Below are 22,557 nucleotides of genomic sequence, written 5' to 3' on the forward strand. Positions count from 1 at the left end.
ACACACTGCAGTGAGGAGGTGATTTTCCCTCTGCAAGTAACACAATTTATATGAACAATGGTGATAGAAAAACAACTAAGTACTAACAATGCTCTAGTAAAAAATCCCAGTTCTTGATCCTCTCTGCTCAGTCTGCAGGCACTGACAGCAAAAGTCAGATGGGTGACAGCAAGAAAATTCTAAACTTTCACTTGTTTCATTTCTGTGAGGAAAAAGAAGCCTGTTTCCATTGTGTGCAGTCACACTCCTCAGCCACATTACCCAGTGATGGAGAACATTGATGTTTCAGTTCTTTGGGCAGAACTCAGAGCTGACAATACAGGCAGTGCTGGCAGCTCAGGGAATAAATGACAAGCAGGAAGGAAGACTCTGCTAAACAGGAGGGGTTGGAATAATAAATAGCACAGCTCAGCTGGCCACTTCAGGCTACCAAAGAGGATTCCCTGAGCCTGAGCCCTGCCCTGACACCGTGTGATAAAGAGATGGCAGGCAGGCAGATGTTTCATGAAAATATCACCAAAAAGTTTCTAATTCAAAACAATAGCTTGTTAAAAATAAATAAAGAAATAAACCAGAACAGAACAGAACACAAATCAAAGCCACTGAAAAATATTTCACAGGTTAATTTTCTTAGTTTATGAATTAGGAAAAGAGGAGGGATTAATTGCAGAATGTTAATGCTGTTAGCATTATCACTTCTTGCTCTGTCATTGGTGGATTCTGGAGTTTTTGAAGTATACCCATTCAGGTATTCAATGAAAAAAAGAATCACGTGGGTTGTGTGAATTTTGTCGTGAGCCTGAGGGATTTTTAAATTAAGTTTTAATGACCTCCATAATCCTCACCTGCAGCCTCCACCCACCACAATGGGCCAGGAGCCCATTTAAGCCTCAGCGCTGGGGCTCTTGGCTTCAGGTTTGTCTTTATTTCTGTCTCTGGGAAGGAATTGGGATATTTTTTGCTGCTTGGCTTTGCTGCTGTCTCCTTTTGCTCCTTCCTGGGCTGGACCTTGGCTCTGATTTGTCACTTTGTCACTCACAGGGGTTGGGACTGCTGGGGGACCCTTTACTGTGCTGGGTTCTCCTTGCCTCCCTGTCCTTGGAAGGGATAATTCCCTCTTCAATGGCTCCTCATCTTCATTCCTATTTGTCTGGTAATAATCTGAAATATTGGGAAAATTTTATGGGAACAACTCCTTTCCTCTGTTTCTGTGCTTGGCCTGAAAAATGCAGCTCTGACTTGGAGGTGTTTGTGCTATTGGTGTGGAGTTTTTCCAGTCGGAGGAAGAGCAAACATCCCAAAGAAAATCAAAGTGTGGGATTTCCAGGGAGGATTTTCACATAAGGTAACAAAGTTACTGGAAAGCCCCTGGAAACAGCAAGAGAGTAACATTCTTGTTCTTATCCCTGAGAAATATGGGTCAGGAAAATATCTCCCTCTGTCCTCTCCCAAACAAAAATTTCAGCTGGGCTCAAGTATGAGCAGAGGAGTAATTGTGGGTCCTTATGTTACTCTTTTCAGTCTATACCAAATCAGGGGATGTTTTTGTAACAAAACTTGTCGTTGGCATCCCTCGTTCTGCAGCTCCTCACCTGGAGGCTGCAATGCTGCTGTAGCAGGTGCTCAGAGCTAAAACGTTTCCTTTCCTGGGCCCAGCCTTGCATAGCTGCTGGATTTTGGGAATTCTTCAGTCTGAGCACCAGCTCGGGGCATTTCAGCTGCTCCTGACAGCATCTCTTGGCTATCAGTATTCAAATACAGAACCATTCAAATTCACAGCGTGTATACACCGAGGAGTGATAAGAATTTTCTCCTTGCATACCAAAGAGGAGTTTTCTGCAATCCTTTTTTTTGTTCTTGGAACCAGATGAGGGGGGAAAAACACCTCTGGGAAGCACATGTGGAATAATCATCAACTAGCCAGCCTCTGGAGAGAACGGAGAGCCAATGGAGAAGACAGTGCAGGGACAAGTTGAAAATTAACTCCTGGGCCGGCTCCACCTCTTACCCAGCAAAGGGTGCTCTCAAAATTATTTATAAAGAAGCCTGGGCACCATCAGCGGAGCTCTGCATCCATGTGGGTTTGGTTCTCTGGGATGCTGATGGGCTGTTAGGTTGCGGGAGGCTCTGCTGGGGCAGCAGTGAAGGTTTGCAGTGCCCTGGCAGCGATGAGCGCGGGGAAGGTGCCAGCCCTGGGGCGTCTCTGCGAGCTGCTGAAAACCCTCCGGGCTGTGCCAGCACGGCCCTGCAGCCTGGCTGCCTGCTCCCGCAAAAACACCAGGAACGCTGCCTGTAAGTCACTGCATCTCCTCCAAAGCCGAGAAAAACGGGAGACGCTGGGCTGGGAAGAGAGGTGCTGGGGTGGAGTGTTGGTCTTATTTGTTAGCGAATTAAAAAGGGGATTTGGGAATGTGACTGAAAGGTTGAAGGAGAAAGAGTGGATAGAATGAAAGAAGTGAAAATACTTTGTGGAATTTCAGAGTTCCACCTTGTTCTTTATTTCTGCTGTCAGCAGCACTGGCCACTGGATTTTTGTGACTGGGATTTTTGTGACTGGGATTTTTGTGACTCCAACCTGTGACAAAAAGCAATCATTATTTGGGAAGGCTTGGCTGCTTTCAATGAAAACCGTTCATGAGCATAATTCAAAACACATTTAGCACAAATTGATTCTTACTCGGAATTTCATTGCCACTGCAATGTTTGATTTGGAAAATGAGGCCTAGAACAAGCCACAAACCCCTGCAAATGTGCTGTACAGCCCTCCAATAAATCACTTTGAAGTGCAAGGCACTCCTGGAGGATGTTAAGGATTTAGTTATTTAAAATACTGATTAACTTGCTTTCAGATAATATGGGGCCAGCCAGAGATTGTGTCTGCTTACTGCTGTGGAGATAATGTCAGCTGGAGAATAGCAAAGAGTAATTTCTTATAACTAGAAAAACCATTTGTTTCTTTTTTTTTTTCTCTGTAAATTTGTTCAGTGTAATAACTTCTGACAAAGAACAGAGCTGGGTTCCTCCTAGAACATTTCATGGTTACCCAGGGCAAGAGGGGATCCCATTCCAAGGAGAAATCAGACTGTTTGTTCCATCCAAGCACTGAATGAGCCACAACTGGTAGTTATTTTTATTCACATTCCTCTTTTCAATTTGAGCTAGGTACTGTTTACTCCTTCAGCCTTTCTCTCCTCTGTGCCATTCGTGCAGGAAATGCCAAAACAAACTGATTTGGGAAATCCCTGTCTTTGGAGTGGCTGGTTTTGGCAGGCAGGGAGTGGACAGGAGCTCTGAGTGAGGCAGCCTAGGGGTTACTCCATAGTTACTCACAGCAGGTTTAAACAACTCAAAGGATGACAGTTTCTGCAGCTTTTGGATTGCCCTTGTGACCCCGCAAGGAAAAGGGCTTTTCCTGCACTTCACTGTAGAAACACTGGGGAGAATTTGGCACGGATGTCAAAATTCCCAGTGGTGTGGAGGACCAGGGAGTGTCTGTGCCAAGCTCTCAGGTATCTTGTAATGACACATGGAGGTGGAGGATTCGGACATTAATTTTTTAGTATAATTGCTGGAAATGCTGTCCATGGGGATTTTTATGCCTAATTTAGTAATTATTAGCAGAGCACGTCTGAAATGAATTTTTCCTTCTTTTCTTGTAACTACTTCTAAAAGAGCAAAGCAGAATCATTCAAGTTTTGGGTTTTTTTCCCCCAAATAATTGTACAAGTCCAGCAGAGCCACACAATCCAGGTATGCCATCTCCAGGCCTGCACATATAACTGCACTGCCTCCCCAAATTGTCCAGGAGTTTTCTTCCAAGCCCTTTCCATGCCGAGTTCCTAAGCCTGCATGCATAATTTCAGCACGTGTTTTTTATACAGGAGCAGATAAAGCCTCTGTTTGCTTTACCTTGCCAGCTGGAATTACCTCCCCCTTATCTGGGCTCAGCCACTGCCTCCTCAGCCAGGCTCCTATCTCAGCCAAACACTGTGGAGGCAGAGGAAAACTCAGCATTTCCCAATCTGCTGCGCTCCCCTGTCGAGCTGGGAGCACCCTGTCAGCTACATCTGTTTGATAAAAAGCTCTGGGCTGTTTATCAATAAACTGGCCTAAATCACAGCCCCCATCTGACATCAATTCAGCAGAACTTTCAGCACCTTGTCACGATGGGCCTGAGCCAAGCAGCGCTGTTATCCTCCAAAATCTTGATTCAGACCAAAAAAGCTTCAAGGAAATCAGCCTATCTTGGATTTCCTCTGCAATATTTGGTCCCAGTGGCTGAAGCAGAACTGTGATCCTTTCAAGTTTAAAATGGCTCTTTACTGAGTTTCAGCAATGTGTATATTGTATTTTCTTGTTCAGAAAGTGTTGCTATGACAAACAGGGCTTTATTTCCTTCCTTGGGTGGGGTTTCTCAGCTCTTCCCACTGCACTGACTGTCCTGGTTTATCTCATTTGTAAGGAAATCAAAGCACTTGATTCAGCAGGTATTTTTCTTTTCAAAGATAAAAACTTTTATTTTCATCTGGATCTTGGTCCCCCCACCCTGAACTTTTACTGAACTTCCTGCTCAGGAAGAAGTAGCATGTGCATGTAAAAAACTGGATGGAAATTCTGTCAGTGATACAGGAGGGAAATAAAAGTGTTGCAGGTCTAAGTTATTTCTCTTTAGTTTTGTACCTCATCAGCCCATCATTTCTGAGAGTGTACTGTAAACTTCCTTTTTGTTGTGCAGTTCAGCCCACAAGAAGTGACTTGTGCTGTTCAGCTTAGTGAACAACTCTAAATTTTTCAAATTTTGCAGGATCAAACCACCAAAAAGCTTCATGAAGTTGGGTTGTCTCGATGGTGGCACAATGCAAAGCAGTGGAATTTGAGGCTTTTTATTTCATCTGCTTCAATACACAGAAAAGGGATGGTTGTAATTTTCTGTGATTTTTCTATAATTACACAACCAGGTGTAGATGTAATTTCTGAGCTGCCCAAGGTTATCAGTTGTATTTAGAGGACACATCCTGGATGAATGAAAAGAGGGAGAATGGAGGGAATGAAAAGAGGCAGAATGGTGGAGGGATGACAGCAGTTTGTTGGTAGATGAGAATAAGCCCCAGTATCTCTTGTTTATGCTGAATCTAAAACACCTGAAGCTCATCTGGGCTGGCCGGATGACCAGGAGCTGCCTAGAGTTGCCTAACCATGATCAATAGGCTGTTAAACGGTGATTAAGCCTGACTGGATCATGATGTTCATGAGGTCTTTTCAATCTCATTGATTATCCATCTTTTTAAGCCACAGGAAGCATTCTGTTGAGAATAGTAAATTAGCCACCCTAAAAAACATTGGAAGTCGAACCAAAAATTCATTTGCTTGCAGTTTTGCTGCAAAAAAAAGATTCTGCAGGAAGGAAGTAAAATGAGATTTAAACCAAGTTTAACATCCTGACATCACAAGCTGTTTGTACATCTCCTGATGATCTGTTTGTGGTCATGCAGCCACTCAAAGCAAATTGTTGGTCAGATTTCAACCTGCTCTTACTCAACTCAGTACTTTAAACATGTTATACTGTGAATGCAATGGAAACTTCTTATGCAATGTTGGTAAAACAGGGCAAACACTTCTTGGTTGACTCTGGTTGAGTATCTGGTCCTGTCTTCATTTCAGTAAAACATTCTCAATGTTACATCGGGTTTCTTGTGAAAATTCAAAAGTCAAAGATTTTAAAAAATCCCCAAAAAAGAAATGGAGATTTTCAAAATTATTTTAAGATCATACAGCAAGATGAAGGTCAGGAGGGTGGTGTTCTGCTCCTGGCTGCCCAAGAGAACTGGGAAAAATTAGAATTCTTGCTTTATCTCTTTCACTGATGCTTTCAGGTTTCTACTGGCTTTCTTTTTTTTTTTTTTCTTTAATTTTATTTTTTGCCAAGTTTACTCTTTGCTTTACTGGCAGCTGGAACAGAAGGAGTGATGAAGGTTTTAGCCAGTTTCATTGATATTTCTCTGCCTCAGGCGGTGTCAGGTGAATACTGAGTTCAGTTGAGTTGACCCTTTCACCATCCAAGGTGGGACTGTTTTGGCCTCTTGCCTTTCTGACAGCCAAAAAAAGTAAATGTAAATATTAACTTTTCATAACTTTTCCAAGTGTGGCTTGGAGAGGGGACCCTGCTCTGCCAGGGCCACTCACCTCTGTGCAATTTTTTGGTGTGAGGGAATAAACACTTTTTTTGGCGTTAGGGATGCACTCGGTGTGAGGAGAAACACTTTGGTGTGAGGGAATAAATATTCTTTTGGTGTGAGGGGAGGTGCTTTTTGTTGAGGTGGACCATCCATGTGTGAGGACACGAGGCTTGACTCTATTTTCCTCAGAAGGCTGATTTAGTATGTTATATATTATATGAAAATACTATATTAAAACTATACTAAAAGAACAGAGAGAGAAGAAAGATCAGAAGGCTACAAAGAACTAGAATAGAATAGAATGCATAACAAAATCCTGTGACTGCTCACAGCCTTGGTACACGTGGCTGTGATCGGTCACTAATTGAAAACAATCTACATGGACTAATGGAAGATGCACCTGTTGCATTTCTTTCCTGAGGCTCTCAGGTCCACAGGATAGGAAAAATCCTAGCAGAGGATTTTTCATAAAATATCATAGCTACAGCTTTTGATGTGAGGGAATGCTTTTTGGGGTGAGGTGATGCTCATCGGGTGTGAGGGGATGTACTCGATGCGAAATAATCACTTTTGATGTGAGGGAATAAATACTCTGCGAGGGAAAGCACTTGATAAAGGAGAATCGCTTTGGCGTGAGGGAGTAAACACTATTTTGGTGTGAGGGGACACTTTTTTTGGGTGAGGCGATACTCTTTTTGAGGGGATGTTCTCGGTGCGAAGGAATCCCTTTTGATGTGAGGGAATAAATACTCTGCGAGGGAAAGCACTTGATAAAGGAGAATCGCTTCGCTGTGAGGCAGCAAACACTATTTTGGTGTGAGGGGACATTTTTTGGGTGAGGCAATGCTCTTTTGAGGGGATGTTCTCGGTGCGAAGGAATCCCTTTTGCTGTGAAGGGCCGCGCTCGCTGTGAGGGGCCGCGCTGTTGACAGGGCCACGGGGACCACCCTGAGCACGAGAAATGCCCATCCCCACCCGGCATGGAGCTGCCCCGGGGGCTGTCACAGCAGGAGCAGCCACCGAGGGCAGGCCCAGCCCGCCCCCGGGCCATGGCGGGGAGGCCGTGCCGGAAGGGGCCGCGCCGGGCCGGGCCGGGCGGCGGCTCCGCGATCTCCGCCGCGATGCTGCCGCTGCTCCGCCGCGCTTGGGCGGCCGCCGTCTCGTCCTCCTCGTCCTCCTCCTCCTCACGGCGGTGCAGCCTCGGCGCCTGCTGCTCCTACCGCCTGCGAGACGCCCGTGAGTGCCGCTCTCCCTCAGCCCCCCTGCCCGCCCGCCATCGCTGCCGGCGCCCCGCGCTGCCCAGCTCTGTGTGGGAAGGGGACGCCGAGCTCTGCCTGGCTTTGTCCCCGGCTGAAACTTCAGGAAGTGACAGTGTTTTAAACAAAGGGAGTGTTTTTGCGCCGCCTTTGCCTGAGTTGACCTTAGGAGCTCCGCGGTTTGCGCCTCACTGAGGGAAACCGGGGCGGGAGGGAAGTTTTTCGGCCACCCCTCGTGTGAGCGATTTGAAGGTTTAATTTCCTTTCAATTGCTCATTTAAAAGACCCTGAGCAGTGGTATTTAATGAAGTAGCCTGTAGAGTGGTGCTCGAAGCGTCACGATTTGGGGTTCGGCAGAGGCACTGTGTGCGGGTCACAGGGTGAACACAGGCAGCAGTTCTGGTTTTATGCAGGATAATGTCCTGTGGAAACCATTCATGTACCTGTCCTGCTTGTGCCAGTTTGAGGGACCCAAGCCACCCCAAAATTGCTGGGTTCGGGTTTGACAGGTGTGGGATCAGCAGGAGCCGTGTGCACGAAGCAGTTTGGTCAGGATCGGTGTGGTTGGGGTCAGCTCCTGTGCAGGAGCTCTTTGTGGAGTAACCCCTGTGCTTGTGTGTTCTTCTAGAGAAAGTTTTGCTTCCCAGTGGGAATTATCCCGTGTTTGGAGTGCTCTCAGCTCAGCTGATGGTACTGGTGTGTAAAGAAAGCTGTCAAACAAAGCTGCCTTAAAATCTGGCAATAATAGGAAAACATTCTCTCTGGGAAATAAGGGAAGAATTTCTTTGCAGAGCATTCTGCAAAGGCAGAAGGTACTGACATGGTTCTAAGTCAAATTACTGCGCTTCCCTGTGTGGCTTTGAGTCATGCAGCTGGAATGTTTTATTTTTCTTTTGCTTTCCTGGGCACCAGCTGACTCGAATTAGCCTTTGGTGACACAGCACCTTCCCTTGCCAGAAAGTTCTGTATCCTGCATCAGCCTGACTCTGCCCCTCATCTTGCAGTGCATCCGCTGTGGCAGAGCCCGCTGACAATTCCCGGAGGCACCCGCCAGTCTCCCATCAACATCCAGTGGAGGGACAGTGTTTATGATCCCTTCCTGAAGCCTCTGAAAATCAGCTACGACCCCACCACCTGTCTTCACATCTGGAACAATGGCTACTCCTTCCTGGTGGAGTTTGATGATTCTACTGATAGATCAAGTAAGTAAAAACTCAGGGAAGAAAAAGAATCTGTTTAATGTCTCGTTAATGCTAAGAGAGGAGAAATACTTGTGTGATGCAAGACCTGATGTTGAAAATGAAAGTACAGTAAAAATGCTGGGTTTAAAGTGGAATCACGATGAAGAAATTCCATACAGACTTCACATTTACAGTGTTTTTATTACCATGGGCATTGTGCACAAATCCCCTGCTGTATGTTGAAACTCCTTTCACAAGCCTCAGTGCCCTGTTGTAGGTTTTGTAATAAACTTCACCCACACGAGTCAATCTTCAGTCATTTCTATGTGTACCTACTCAATTTGAAACCTGATTCCCTCACTGTTCTTTATTGAAGTAATCTGCCACTTATCTTTTGTGGTGTTAATAAAGATATTTACTGCACTTGAAATAATCAGCAGCCAAATTGGAAAGCACACGGGCTTATCTCCGTGGGGTTTTAGGGAATGAAATAACACTGAGCTCTGCCCTGGGGAGCAGGTGTGTGTGTCCCTGTTGTTTTAGGGGAAGCAGGAGTGCGTGGAAAATCCAACCATGCATTCCAGCAATTTCGTATGAGCAAACCTCTGACCTGAGCTGCTCAACCTTTTTAAAGGCTCAATAGAGTAAAAAAATTGACTTAAAATCAAGATATTGCTCCCAAATCCGCCTCTGACCTGAGCTGCTCAACCTCAGAGATGCTCAACCATTTTAAAGGCTCAATAGAGTAAAAAAATTGACTTAAAATCAAGATATTGCTCCCAAATCCCAGATTTTCTGTCCACTGTTCCTTCTAAAAGCTGCTTTTACCAAAGCCTATTGCAGAATATGAAGGTATTTCATAAGGGTGGGTGGGCTGGTAGCAATTGGTCAGAGCTGTTGTGAAGCACAGGATTGCTCAGCTTATCCTGCAGGGAAAAACTGAAGGACCCTGAGCAAGTTTGAACCTGTTGGATTGGAGTAATTTATGTTTAAATGGCTGCTCACCATGAGAGCTCCTCCAGCTTCCTGAGGGATTTAGCAATGCCCTTGGGGAGGGAGCCTCCAGCACACAAACAAACACTTTGTCTTCACAACACCAACATTTGTGGTTTGTGTTTGGAAAGAGGCTGATAAAACACTGCAGCAAAAAAACGGTGGTGGAATGCATGGAGCTTGTGTGATGTTTGGGACTCGTTGTTTTTTTTTCTTGTTTCTAGCTGTTCACTTGGAATGTCATTTCCAAGAGGGAATTATCCGTTTGGAATAGGGAATATCCTTGCCCTTGCTCATTTAAGCACTGATATCATGAAGTGCTGTTTTTTTCAGTGAGGTTGGGTTAGGGGACAGACATCATTTGTTACCTCATCAGTGATTTTAATTTACTAACTTTAGATTGGCTTTGCTTTTCATTAAACAGCCTCTTGCTTTATAAGCCACACCCCACTATCTGTTGAGGATAAGATCCTGAAAAGTGTTTGGTGGAAAGGGGAACTGCCTGTAGGGGGTTCAGAAATATGCAATATTTAATTGCACAGGCACAGTTTTTGTGCAATAAAGGCAAGGCTGGAATCATCAGGCCTTTGAGACTGTTGCTCACCTCTGAAAGATCTTACCTGCTTTGTCTGTGAGACTTTCCTTGAGGTAAATTTTTCCCTGTGAACATTTGCTACCTTTTCATCATCCTCATGTTCCTTCAATGAATTAAAGTCCATGAAGGGTAGGATGGCATCAATCAATCAGTGACAGGGCTCCAAAATGACACAGGAGCAACAGACAGTGAGGTGTTGCTGTGTAACCCCCAGTTTTCAGGTGCCTTGCCTCTCTCCTCCACCTTTCTCTCTTCACTCTTGCTATTTCTGGTTTTTCTCACTGCCAGCTTCTGTCTAACAATCATAGAAATCCAGAGGAGAAAGCTTGGGAACAAACAAAAGCACCACAGTGGAAACAGAAGATGAGAAAGACACCCAGGATAGACAGAAATGCCTGAATCCTGAGATGGGGTTTGCAAGACTTGGGCTAAAGCTGAAGGTAGAGCAGGAGGAAGAAGAGGGTGAGGGGAAGGTATGTACAGCGTGTGGTCTGTCTGTGTGTGGTGCCACCAGAAACGAGGCTGAAACAGAGCCAGGGCTGCAAGAAACACCTGAAGTGGTTCTTGTCGTTGGAGTCCCTTAAACTTCAGTTTTGTTTTGAAATTGTCAAGGTTGTAATTTGAGGAGAAAGGCTTCCCAAGGGACTGAAGTTCCTGTTTGTTTCCTGTCGCTTTCTGGTGGCCACTACAGGAACCTGAGTCTCTCCATACGTGTGTCTGTGCCTAAAGTTACTTGTGAGGTAAATATTCAAGTGGATGTGTTAATAACACAAATTTGTAGTCACTTGTGAGTTTGCATCATCACATACACAGGAGTGGATCGTGTTAAAACAGAAACTTCACTTCTGAGAGGCTTGGCTGTGTGACCCACATGTTTATCCCACCCCTTCTTCAGCACAAACATGGTTTGGGTGGGAAGGACCTTAAAGCTGATCCCATTCCACCACTGCTATGGTCAGGGACACCCTCCACTACCCCAGGCTGCTCCAAACCCTGTCCAGCCTGGCCTTGGGCACTGCCAGGGATGGGCATTGTGATTTCCCAGTGATGGTCAGCATTGCATTCATGCCCAGAGCTCAGCAGCAGGGAGTGAAATTAATTCAATGTCACTTTGCACAGCTCCTTTTAATTTACTCCTTTTTCACAGACAGGCCTGTCTGGTGGGATTTCAAACCTGCTGGCTGGATTTCAGGAGAAAAAAAGAACAACCAAGAAAATCTCTTAATGCCACTCATTGTTTTCTCCTTAGCATGGAAGTGATTAACTTATTTCCAAAAGCAGTGTTGGGATTAGGTGCTTTATACCAAAGTTTGCTGTAAAACTTCCCCATGTCCTACAGTTCAATAAAAATCAGCAGATGCTGATAGTTTAGTGCTGGATGAACCCTTGGAAAAGCTCTTTTCCAACCTAAATGGTTCCCTGATTCCATAAGTGTTATTAGCCCTTGGGAAGCAATTAGGGTTTCTCATTTACCGGATGTTCTCATTTCATAATTAGCAAGATGACTTTGCAGGGTGCTTTTGGTCCAGGTAGGAGGGAATGAGTGGAAGCAGAGAGCTGGGCATGGACTTAATTCATGGGTTTGCAGAAGGATGGGAGATCTGAAATCAGGAGAGCAGACTGAAGTTTTACCTTTACTCATTGATGAAAAGGGCTTAAATCTTTCAGAAACTTGCCCAGTGGCAGACTGGATGTTTAAATCCTTCCTGAACAGCTTGTAGGCACAACAAAACATATTTCTGGCTGACCTTTGCTTGTGCAGCCTGGAAGCTGTGCTGGAGCAGAATAAGATGTTTGGATTTTTGTAGTTTGCAGGAGGCTTGAATGTTTGATTCCATACACTGATTTGTCTGGCAATATTTGCTTTTTGAAATCTTGTCATGAGAAATGTCAGCATTTTTCACAGATCCTTGTAGGGATGGCATTGAATACATTTAATAGATGTGTCACTGCTGTGTCACTTGGTCAGGCAGTCCTGACACTCCTGCTCTGACAGAGGGGTGAGAACGTGACACTCATCACTGTGACTGTGCCAAACTTGGTGTCAGCTGGGAAAACATCCCCTGAGGAGACTTCACTCATCTCCAGTTTGGTGCAGAGAAAACCAGAATGTGTTTGCTTGAGTGACTTGGTCATGGCAAAGTGTAGAGAGGCACTGTTTGAGTTACTCCACCTGACACTTTTTCAGGGGCAAATTTCTTCCAAGGATTTACTTGTCTGGCCAATTCTAAATCATATTTATTAACATGTGTGTCTTGTTTTGTTTTCTAGTCATCGTTGGAGGCCCCTTGGAAAACCAGTACAGGCTAAAGCAGTTCCACTTCCACTGGGGAGCTGTCAATGACTGGGGCTCAGAGCACACAGTTGACTGTAAATTTTACCCAGCAGAGGTATGAGATGAAATCCTCAACAATGTAAATGTCTCAGGTGTCTGTGAAAACTCTCACATTGAGGAATTGCAGTTTATTTTGAAGTGCTACAGCTCATCTGCTGTTTTATTCTATAAAAATTAATCTCCACTGTGTTTTCTGGAGAAGAACAGCCTGAAAACTGGACATTGGCCCCATTGCTGCAAGTGAAAAATCACTTTGTTTATTCTTACTAAATTTTTCAGAGAAACAAACATATACTCTTAAAAAACATCACTTAATTTTCTGTTTGCAACTGATGAACAGTTACTAAAATAGCAAAACTTTGATACTTAAGTAACTGCTAAGGAAGAAAACGTCAATAAAAAGGATGGAGTCAGTGAAAATGTGAAACTCTGACAGCTTTGACCACAGTTCTTTGCCAAAGGAGAAGAATTTGTCAAGTGATGATGGGTTATTTTTAAGGAGAGTTTCTCTCCTGTTGGTGTGTTCATGGTGCTGCTGCCAGCTTGGCAAGATCCTCATTAACAGGGAGGCTGTGACTAAGTTTTTGGGCTGGGGTATTCATTTATCACACAAAGCTCTCAAAGTATTGGCTGTCAGCAGTGCAGAGGAAGATTGTTGTGTGCAGGAGGATGTTCCTCAGGAGGACAGGGTGCTCTGCTCCTCCTGGGAAGAGAGGAAAGAGATGGAAAAGTGAGCTTTGTCTGTGCCTTTGACCAGCATTCCTGGAGGCAGACTGCCACAGACTAAATCTCTTAAATGCAGTGGGTCTTAACTATTGTTTAAAGCAAAAGAGAAAAAAGGAAGGGAAGGACCATTATTCACCAAGAGCACTTTGTTCCTCATTTCTGTGGTTTCTGAGGAGCTCCCTGCAGTGCCTCACCCTGCCAAGGAGCAAGTGCAGCCAGGATCAGGAGTCAGGTGTGGTGTCTGTGCTCTGTGCAGGGGCTGATTTCTCCCTCACTCCTCTTGCAGCTGCATTTGGTGCACTGGAATGCTGTGGAGTACCCGAGTTTTGAGGAAGCTGTGATGGAAGGGAATGGCCTGGCTGTTATTGGAGTGTTCTTAAAGGTAATTTTGTTCTGTGGGACCAGCTCTGATGAGGCCTTTGTTTGCATTCTGTTAAAGCAAATTTAGGGTAATTAAGGGAAGGCTGAGAGGGGATCCCATCAATCCATATCAGTGTTCCCCAGGGGTGTCAGAGGATGGTGTCAGTGACAGGATGAGGAGCAATGGCCAGAAACTAAAAAAAAAAATTCACCTCAATGTGAAGAACTTTCTGTTGAGGGTGGAACAGCTGCCCTGGGAGGATATGGAATCTCCCTGTCTGGAGACACTCCAAACCCACCTGGATGTGTTCCACCAGCTGCCTCTACCTTGGGCTGGATGATCTCCAGAACTCCTTCCAACCCTAAATATCCTGTGATTGTTGTTATGAAAAAATACTAAGGCTGATAGGTAGAACTGATTGATTATTGATCAGCTTATTGATTCTCTAACCCCTCCCTGTCCCTGCAGCTGGGAGCACGGCACGAGGGGCTGCAGACCCTGGTGGATGCCCTGCCAGCAGTCAGACACAAGGTCAGTGCTCTGAGGTGTCCCACCCATTGTCACTCAGCAGGAAGAACCCTTTAAAAACCACAAAAAACCCAGGAAAACTTTCTTCCTTAAATTTTACCGGGGGGGCTGATTGACACCTTGGAAGTGGGAAGGGAAGCTGATTTTTCAGAAGGAATTGGATACTTGAAGCTTTCCAAACCTCTTGAAGAAATGCTGCTCTTGAGACTGTTTCCCTTACAAGGACATGCTTGAAGTGAGTGTTTATTTAATGTGGGATTAAGGCTTTTTGATTTTTGTGTGATCTTCGAGGAGGTTATTTGCTTTTTTATAAACACTGGATTTTCTGCGGGAGGGAATGGGATCGTTCCTGGCAGGCTCCTGCCAGGAGAGGGAGCGCTGAGTCTGACAGAAGCATTTCTTCCTTCCCGTGCCTGTTCCCTCCTGAAAGTACATTCAAAAAACCACATCGATCTCTTCAGCTTCTAATCTCATCCAGCTGAAGTCGCTGTGCCACTGCTTCTCACAGGAAGGAGTTTTTAAAATCCAAATAAAACAGGTTTTTATATCACAGCAGTGACAGCTCTGCCAGATAAACACCAAACATGTCAGTTCAGTGCCAGAAGGCCTCCCCAAATCTGAACGTACATCTATTGTGATAATATAATAATTTACAGCATGTGAATTTAAAAGAAATTTATCCAAGATCCCAGTACATCCTTAAACTCCCCCTGGAGCAATGTTTGTGTGGGAAATCCTGGGTTTTGAAGCTCCTATATTCTGTCTGATACCCCACGTGTGTGAATGAACATTCTGGAGATGGGAATATTTGATTTAAATAAAACTTCAGTCCTCTTCCTGCTGCCTAAAATCACATGGTGAAAAGTAAAACACTTTTTATTTGCAGTCTTTTAAGGATCTGGCACAGCTACCTAAATTTATTTCATCACTTATTCCCTCTTTTTCCTGGTTGCATCCAGCTCCCACAGAGCCTTAGGCTGTTGATCCTTCTCACTCCTTATTTCTCCTGCACTGAATTCCTAATGGCTTGTGGGGACAGCAGAAATATTTAACTTCTGTCTGCTCAGCAGCTGTCCCTTACACCTCAACCCCAGTTTTACACAAAATTTAAAGAAATAAATTTAAAATAATATTATTAATATTCCCAATGCCCCATTTCCCATGCACACACAACACACAGCTTTTAACCTCACTGTCAAGATCTTTTTCAACTTTGTTGGTTTTTTGTCAAAACACCATCCTTAAACATGTTTTTTCCCTGCTGTTTAGGACACTGTGATTGAGTTTGATGTCTTTGATCCCTCGTGCCTGATCCCCTCCTGCCCTGATTACTGGACCTACGCTGGCTCCTTGACCACTCCCCCCCTCACTGAATCAGTCACATGGATCATTAAGAAGAAGCCAATCGAGGTGGATGAGGAGCAGGTAAATCTCAATTTTCCTTTCAGATCACACCTCTTGCTGCCACAGAGATGCTCAGAACCAGTCGTTTACCAGCAATTCTCTGTGAAAAGACAAAAATTCTCAGTGTTTTCAGAGATCTGTGACTTTTTCAACCCAGGATTTGGGGAGGAATCCTGGCATTAGCAGCCACTAATACTGAAAGACCTAAGACCTCTCCAAGACGTTTTTCCAGCTTTATTCAACTTTGCTATCTATTCTCAAGAGTTTTAATCTTGATCCTTGATACACAATTCTGGAAGCTGCCTCTTGAAAACTTGGGGAGTTTTAGGAACTTATTGGAATTCTCATAATTTTGCTCTCCTTAGCATGATGCAGCCTTTTTTGCAGAGGGAAGGGAAAAAGGGAAGATTTTGTGATATGGAGATTGTTAACAGAGAACTGCAGGCACTGTGGCATTCCTTTAAATTGAAATTTTTCCAATTTTTTCTTGGCTTTTTACTCTCATAGCAGTGACTTACCATTGGAATGGCCTTGTGAGCATTAAAAGCTGATCTCCTGCTGCTTTATTTTAATCCCAGTTATAAACCAGTGAGAGAACAGCCTGGGGGTTGTTGGGCTTCCCTCTGTTCTGGGTGCCAGGGAGGCTGTAAATGGAGGTTGGATGAAGTATTGGGGTGGAAATCTCTCTCTCAGGTGTGCCACATTTGGGGTTTAATTTCCCTGAGGATAGCAGTGACTGATAATCCTTCCATGCTGGTGTGCATAACGGGACAATCTCTACCAATGTGGGTGCTAAAACCCCTCAGAACACAAAGCTTTGCTTTTACCCCCCTCTCCGAGAAGAACCTCTTGTCCTTTGCCACGAATTCCCAAAGTGGGGGGGTTCCTGGGCAGTGACTGGAGTGGCCCTTTGTGGTTCCCAGCTGGAGGCCTTCCGGACGCTGCTGTTCACGTCGGACGGGGAGGAGGAGAGGAGGATGGTGGACAACTTCCGCCCGCTGCAGCCGCTCATGGACCGCACCGTGCGCTCGTCCTTCCGCCCCCAGCTCAGCCCCTAGCTGGCCAGCATTTCCAGCATTTCCCCTTCTCTCCATGCCCTCCCACTGCCAGTGCTCCTCGGCTGTCCCTAGGGAAGCCATGGGCTTTTTTAGTGGTTTTTTTTTAAGACATGAGTGATATTAACCCTTAACGAATTGACTTGTTCTGAGGCAGGGGGTCAAGAAGGAGTTATTAAGACAGTTAAAAATAAGGGCAGGAGAGCTCGTCCCCTGCTCCTTCTTTGAATTGTTCTGTGTTTCTTCAGATGCTCTTTCAGTGCCTTGCATGAATTAATAATCCTGGGTAAAAACTGTTAAGAAGGAGGAAGTGGGAAGAAAAGAAAAATATCAGTACTTTGATATCGGTACAGGACTGCTCAGGTCCTTTTGGGGAATTGTTTGATGTCTGGGAAGAGAGCTGGAAGGGAACCAGCTTGTCTCAGAGACATTACCTTCTTCCTTTCTCCTTGGATGGGAGGAGAAGGACAAAGATGACTCCCAGGATCTCTTTCCATTCTGTTTGCTGTACATTCCATGTTTGATGTGGGTGCCACAGAACGCCCACTGTAAGGATACCAGGAGCCAGAAGACTTTTTCTAGAACCTTTTAACAACTCTAGAAGCTTTAGCAGCTTTTGTTTTCTGTGTTAATAATCTATCAGGAGAAGGGAGGAGATGAGAAATCACCAGTACCTCAAGACTGGCAAGATCAGCAAATTAGGTGAAAATGTTCAATTGATCCCAGGAAACTGATCACATCAAAGGAAAGCAAGATTAGATAAGGCCCAGCTGACCCTTCCAGTGGGATTAGGAGGGCAAAAACCCAAACCAATTCCTCAAACCAGTGCTAGGAGAGTGTGGACAAAACACAGCACTGAGAAAGGGCTTTTATTTCAGTAACTCAGAGAACACCAGTGCTCTCTTCAAAGTTTTGCCTTGAGATGTATTTTCCTATTAAAACACTTACCCAGCTTCAGGAGCAGTGGGGACCAGTTAGTTTTTATTGTACCTTGTGGTAACAAGGTCCAGTGGGGGTTGGAATTGATTTGTGGACCAAGCAGAGCTGCCAGCTCTGAGCCTTTCCCAGGAGCTGTGATCCAGCAGCCCCAGGAATCACTGACCTCTCACATCCTACCAAACCTAATTTTCTCTCAGGCACCTTTCTCTCTGGCCCTTTGTGCTCTGCTGTATTTAGCAGATTAAATTCCTGCTCCGGATTTCTGATGAGGAGCAGCTCTGTCTGTGAACTCCCTGTGTCATCTCCATGGGTCCAGTGTCTTTCCTCCCTCTGATTCCTGGTGGGATTCAGTGAAGCCAGGACCTGGCTTGGCAATGCTAAATCCAGACCTTTCCAATTGGTACTTTGGTTTTTTTGAAGTCCAAGTATTCAGTTTCAAAGCACCTTAACACTTTTCAGTGTGACCCTGATGATTTTAAGGGTTTGAGATGATCTTGTTGAAGCAGTTGAGTGCCCAGATCCTGCCTTTCCTTCCTCAGTAGCTCTACCTCAGGCTGTCGTTCTGGTGCCACAGTTGTGCCTTTGTCCCCTGCTTTGTGGTCGCTTCAATTGAGTGGCTCTGGGTGCTGAAAGGGAGGAAATCTCCCTCCATCCCAGTGCAGGATATTGTTCCTGTTGGGAATTCAGTGGAGCTCTTTGGTTTCAGCACTTCCCCCAAGCCCTCCCTGCCTGGGGGAACATTTCCATTCTGGTTGTGCCCTCCCCTTTGGATGGGGCTGGGATGATCCTGGGGTTGTGGAAGGTGTCCCTGCCATGGCAGGGGTGGTGCTGGATGAGCTTTCACGTCCCTTCCCACCCAAACCATTCCATGATTTTCTCATTCCATGATCTCATTTGAACTCTGCAGGCTTTGCCATCATCACAGAGATTTTTAGCTACAAAACCATATCAGTGATGATTTTTCTGGAGAATGAAACATTCCAAAAGAAAGCTGGAAGGAATATCTACAGTTCTGGAAACAGGAAAAATAATTATTTTACTTTTTGCCTGAATATATATTATAATTATGATCCTGTCATGAAGTTTGAGATATTTATTCAGTGCTGTTCTTGCAGACACTTTCTGAGGAGGACCCTGGAGTAAGGTGGCAGCAGCTCAGATATTTTCTACTCATTAATAGAAAAAAATTGTAATACAAAGACATTTTAATGTTGCTTTTTATTTAAAACCAGAGCTGCCTCAGCAGCACTGAGATGTAGGTACATCAATCTCCTTATCATTTATGAATGGATCTTTTTAAAAGCTTTTGTAAATGCTCAGTTTTTAAATTGCTTTTGTAATTTAAACTGAGTTTTTGGATTTCTCTGATCCATTGAGAAGAATCACTAGTTGATCCAGCTTTCCCAACAAACCCAAAAACCAGATTATTTTAGGGAACTGCCAGGGTTTAACTGTTTAACTCCAGCTGCTCTGGAACTCTGTAGCAGCCTCACAGCCACTGAGTTCTCCATGGTTTGCTCCTCTCAATCGTGTTTTCCTCCTGGATGTGTAAATCCCTTTTGAACCACTCTTCATCCATCAGAGGGAATGTGGGATATTCCCTTCCCAGTGATCCAGTTCAAGTTCTCACAGAGATTTATTTGAAGTTCTCACAGAGATTTACTTTGTTCAAGTATTGCCATGGAAGCTTTGGTAGAGAACAGTGAATTACCCAGTGATGCAGTTAAACTGTGTCCATATTTCCATCAAATCACACCTATTTTTACTGACAGAAAATGAAGACAGTCCAATTTCAGCACTGATCACTTCAAATACCTGGAAACTGGGTTACAAAAACAAGTTTTACAGGGGTTTTACATTTTGCTGTTTCTTCTTTGAGCCCTGCATTTATGTGTAGTGTTTTAGCATCTCCTAAAGGCAGGCAGGAGCTCAGCTGCAGGGCAGACTGTTGGAATTCATCTGGAAATGAACACAGAGCTTGGTTTGTTTGTTTCCAGTTCTAACTTTCCTGTTACAATGACTTTATTTACCTTATGAATGTAAACTTTAGAAAAATAATTGTGTTTAAATCAAGAGATGGGATAGAATTCTTGTGCCTTATTCTCTCAGATCTGTGTGGAAAAAATGATTTGATTGTTGGGTTAGAGCTGATTTTGCACAATCAAGTTAAAAAGGAATCTTTGGGCTCTTTTGGGTGGCACAATACAAAAGGGCCAAAGCACATATTTCTATTTTTCTTGCATAAGAGTCACTTTATTAGTAAATACTGCCCTGGGAGGCATTCCTGGGGCAGCAAGTCCCAGGAATTAAAGACTGTCACAGGAGTGATTCTGGGACAACTCCCTGCAAAGGGAGGAGGAGGTTTGGAGGTCTGTGCTGGTCTGATGCCAGCTGCCTTTCAGGATTCCTCTGAAATGCTGCTCTCACCTTGTCCTGGGTGACTTCACGGTGGGGACAACTTCCTCTGGTGTTGGAATGCTTGATCCCCGTTCCTGCATTCCAGAACTTTCACTCTTCACGTGTTCCTGGCCACTTTTGTGCTGCCTTTTCTGTCAGGGATGACAGGAGGGTCTCCTCTGGCTTTGGAAGCTGCAGAATTGGAGTTTGCTTTGACCTCCACAGGGTTTTAGAGGACTGGAATTCTGCTTTGGACGAAGGGTCCCCTCATGCCTTAATTTGGGATGTTTTAACTTGTATTTCCTGGTACATCTTGGCTTTTTTTTTGTCTTTGTGCATCTCGTTTTTGTGGCCTTTATGATGTTGTGTGTTTAATGTGTGTTACCTGCCTGACCATAACTGAAATCACTGTCTGCAGACAACACCTGGCACAGGGAATGCTTTATGTTTTCCTGGGATGCAGGCCCTTCCCCTGAGTTTTTCCCTGATGTATAGAACCCTTCAGCTGCTGCATTTTACACTGTTACATTAGTGTGCAACTACAATAAAGGAACAGAGAAACCCATGCCTGTATCTCGTTGTGTAATTAAGCTTTTCAAGTAAAAAAAAAAAAAAAAAATCAGATTTCCTGTCAAAAAAGATTAGAACTCCTCTTTGGGAATGCCCCAGTTCATTAGGGCAGAGTCTGATCAGCTGTCAGATGTTCTGTGATACTTCCAAGCTCTGAAACACTCTGCTGAGCTGTGTTAGAATGAAAGCACAAAGAGCTCTCTGTGCTGCTGATGGGTATCCCATGATTGATCACAGCCAGCCAGATGCCACAGGCCATCTCCAGCAGCATTCCAGGCTTCCAGGACCTTTCCTGAACTCCTTCACTGGACACTGCCCATTCAGCTGGACCTGTCAGCTGAGCTCCTTGAAATGAAACTGAGCCTTGAGCTGTGTGCTGTGACTCAGCTGGTGCTTGTGGCTACAAAAATGCTGTCAAATAACCCTAAAAACCCCTTTAAGTCGATTAAATTACTGATACAAATTAAAAGTTGATCTAAGAGAGCGGGTTTAGATTAGATGTTGGGAAGGAATTGTTCCCTGTGAGGGTGGGAGGCCCTGGCACAGGGTGCCCAGAGCAGCTGTGGCTGCTCCATCCCTGGCAGTGCCCAAGGCCAGGCTGGACAGGGCTTGGAGCACCCTGGGACAGTGGAAGGTGTCAGGGTTGGAACTGGATGAGCTTTAATGTCCCTTCATCCCAAAGCATCCCGTGATTCCGTGAACTTTGGGTGAAATAAGTGTTAATTTGTCTGACAGCTGAACCACGCTTGGAGTCCAGCTGTCACCCAGGCAGGTTTTGTTTAGCTGGATTAATTCAAAGATGTTTCCTTTGATAGGAAAAACAGGAGATTCCATTCCGGGTTAAGGAATCCCCCTAAAATAATTGTAAGTTATGTTTCTAGAAGGTTCCCCAAGTGTGCTGGTGGGTGGGCAGCCCATTTTCTTCTGGACAAAGAGTGGCCTGGGTTAGGAGTGAGGCCAGCTCTGCTCTTGTGACCATTTAATGGTTCTAGAAGCTGCCACCGCTTCCATTAACGCAGGAAAAGCAGCTCTGAGGTCTTTATCAGCACAGCTGAGGTGTTTGCTGAAGAAATGGGGGATTTATGCCAGCAGGATCAAGGCAGCTTTTCCAAATAACTGGTTCAAAACATCCCCATCCCTCCTCACAAATGGCCCATTTGCTCCTGCTCCTGCTCATTGTTTGTGCTTCTGACAAATCCTTCCTTCCCTCCTCCTTTTTGATGTGCCAAACTCTGAGTGTTAGCACATGGAGAGCTGATTGGATAATCAAATAGTCTTCAAAGATCCTGCGGAAGACCTCGGGGGCCTGAGGAGAGGTAATGCTCAGGGCCGGGCTGATAACAACACCGCCATTGGCAGGTGCTTTGAAGATATCGGCTCTGGGAACACACCCCAGTGCCAGGCTGCTGTTTTCTCAGGAATACAAATGGAAAAACAGTTGCAGAATGAACCTCATGCAATAATTTGCAATAGAGTCAAGCACGAGGCTGGCTTGGAACAGGGCAGTTCAGTGGCTGCTGTCCCATGGCCTCTGGAGCCTGGCATTTCCAGTCCTCAGCTGTGAGCAATTCCCCTTTGGAAGAGTTAGAACAGGATAATTCTGTCTCATTCTTGTGGGAGCTCATGGAAATGTCTGTGTGGGTTCATATCAGGTGTAAAATGCCCATGGTGGGATTCTTGGGGCCAGGAATTGGACTTGATCCCTGTGGGTCCCTTCCAGCTCAGGACATCCTGGTTCTAGGTCATTACTGGCCTTGAGGAGCTTGGCCTGGAGCACTGGAGAAGTAAATCCTTTGATAAATGATTTTATTCCCTCAAATATATAACTGAGTTTGAGTATTCATCTGGAAACACCTGAAGCAAATACTTAATTTCAATCCCAGTCCTGTCTGCTGCATCCCGGTGTAACAAGGCTGACACAGGGATAATCCCATTTGTTGTAAGTATCTGGTTCTTGTCCTGATTTCATGGTCCTGGCAGAAATCATGAAATGCAGTAACAAAAATGGCCTGTAATGGTAAACTAGGAAAGTAAAAAAGGC

At 44.9% G+C, this 22,557-nt stretch overlaps 1 protein-coding gene across 2 annotated transcripts; it reads left to right on the top strand.

Annotated features, from left to right (window-relative positions):
• The first annotated feature begins 1,997 nt into the window (after nt 1–1,997).
• CA5A (carbonic anhydrase 5A) lies at nt 1,998–20,511 on the top strand. Of its 2 annotated transcripts, none has more exons than XM_039696453.1 (7): nt 1,998–2,292; nt 8,437–8,634; nt 12,473–12,591; nt 13,549–13,644; nt 14,092–14,154; nt 15,421–15,576; nt 16,479–20,511. In XM_039696453.1, the coding sequence occupies exons 1-7, from the start codon at nt 2,169–2,171 to the stop codon at nt 16,611–16,613; spliced, it is 891 nt and encodes a 296-aa protein (XP_039552387.1). In that variant the 5' UTR covers nt 1,998–2,168; the 3' UTR covers nt 16,614–20,511. The 2 variants fall into 2 exon arrangements, with proteins under 2 accessions (XP_039552387.1, XP_039552386.1); XM_039696452.1 differs by lacking the exon at nt 1,998–2,292 and adding an exon at nt 7,211–7,412.
• The last annotated feature ends 2,046 nt before the right edge of the window (nt 20,512–22,557 follow it).

The sequence above is a fragment of the Passer montanus genome, unplaced genomic scaffold (genome assembly GCF_014805655.1).
Source record: "Passer montanus isolate IOZ18808 unplaced genomic scaffold, ASM1480565v1 scaffold98, whole genome shotgun sequence".
Taxonomy (NCBI): Eukaryota; Metazoa; Chordata; class Aves; order Passeriformes; family Passeridae; genus Passer; species Passer montanus.

Coding starts and splice junctions, on each gene's coding strand:
- CA5A (XM_039696452.1), top strand. CDS start 7,226: ATGGCGGGGAGGCCGTGCCGGAAGGGGCCGCGCCGGGCCGGGCCGGGC. Junction 8,635..12,472: donor TGATTCTACTGATAGATCAA/GTAAGTAAAAAC, acceptor TTTGTTTTCTAG/TCATCGTTGGAGGCCCCTTG. Junction 15,577..16,478: donor TCGAGGTGGATGAGGAGCAG/GTAAATCTCAAT, acceptor TGTGGTTCCCAG/CTGGAGGCCTTCCGGACGCT.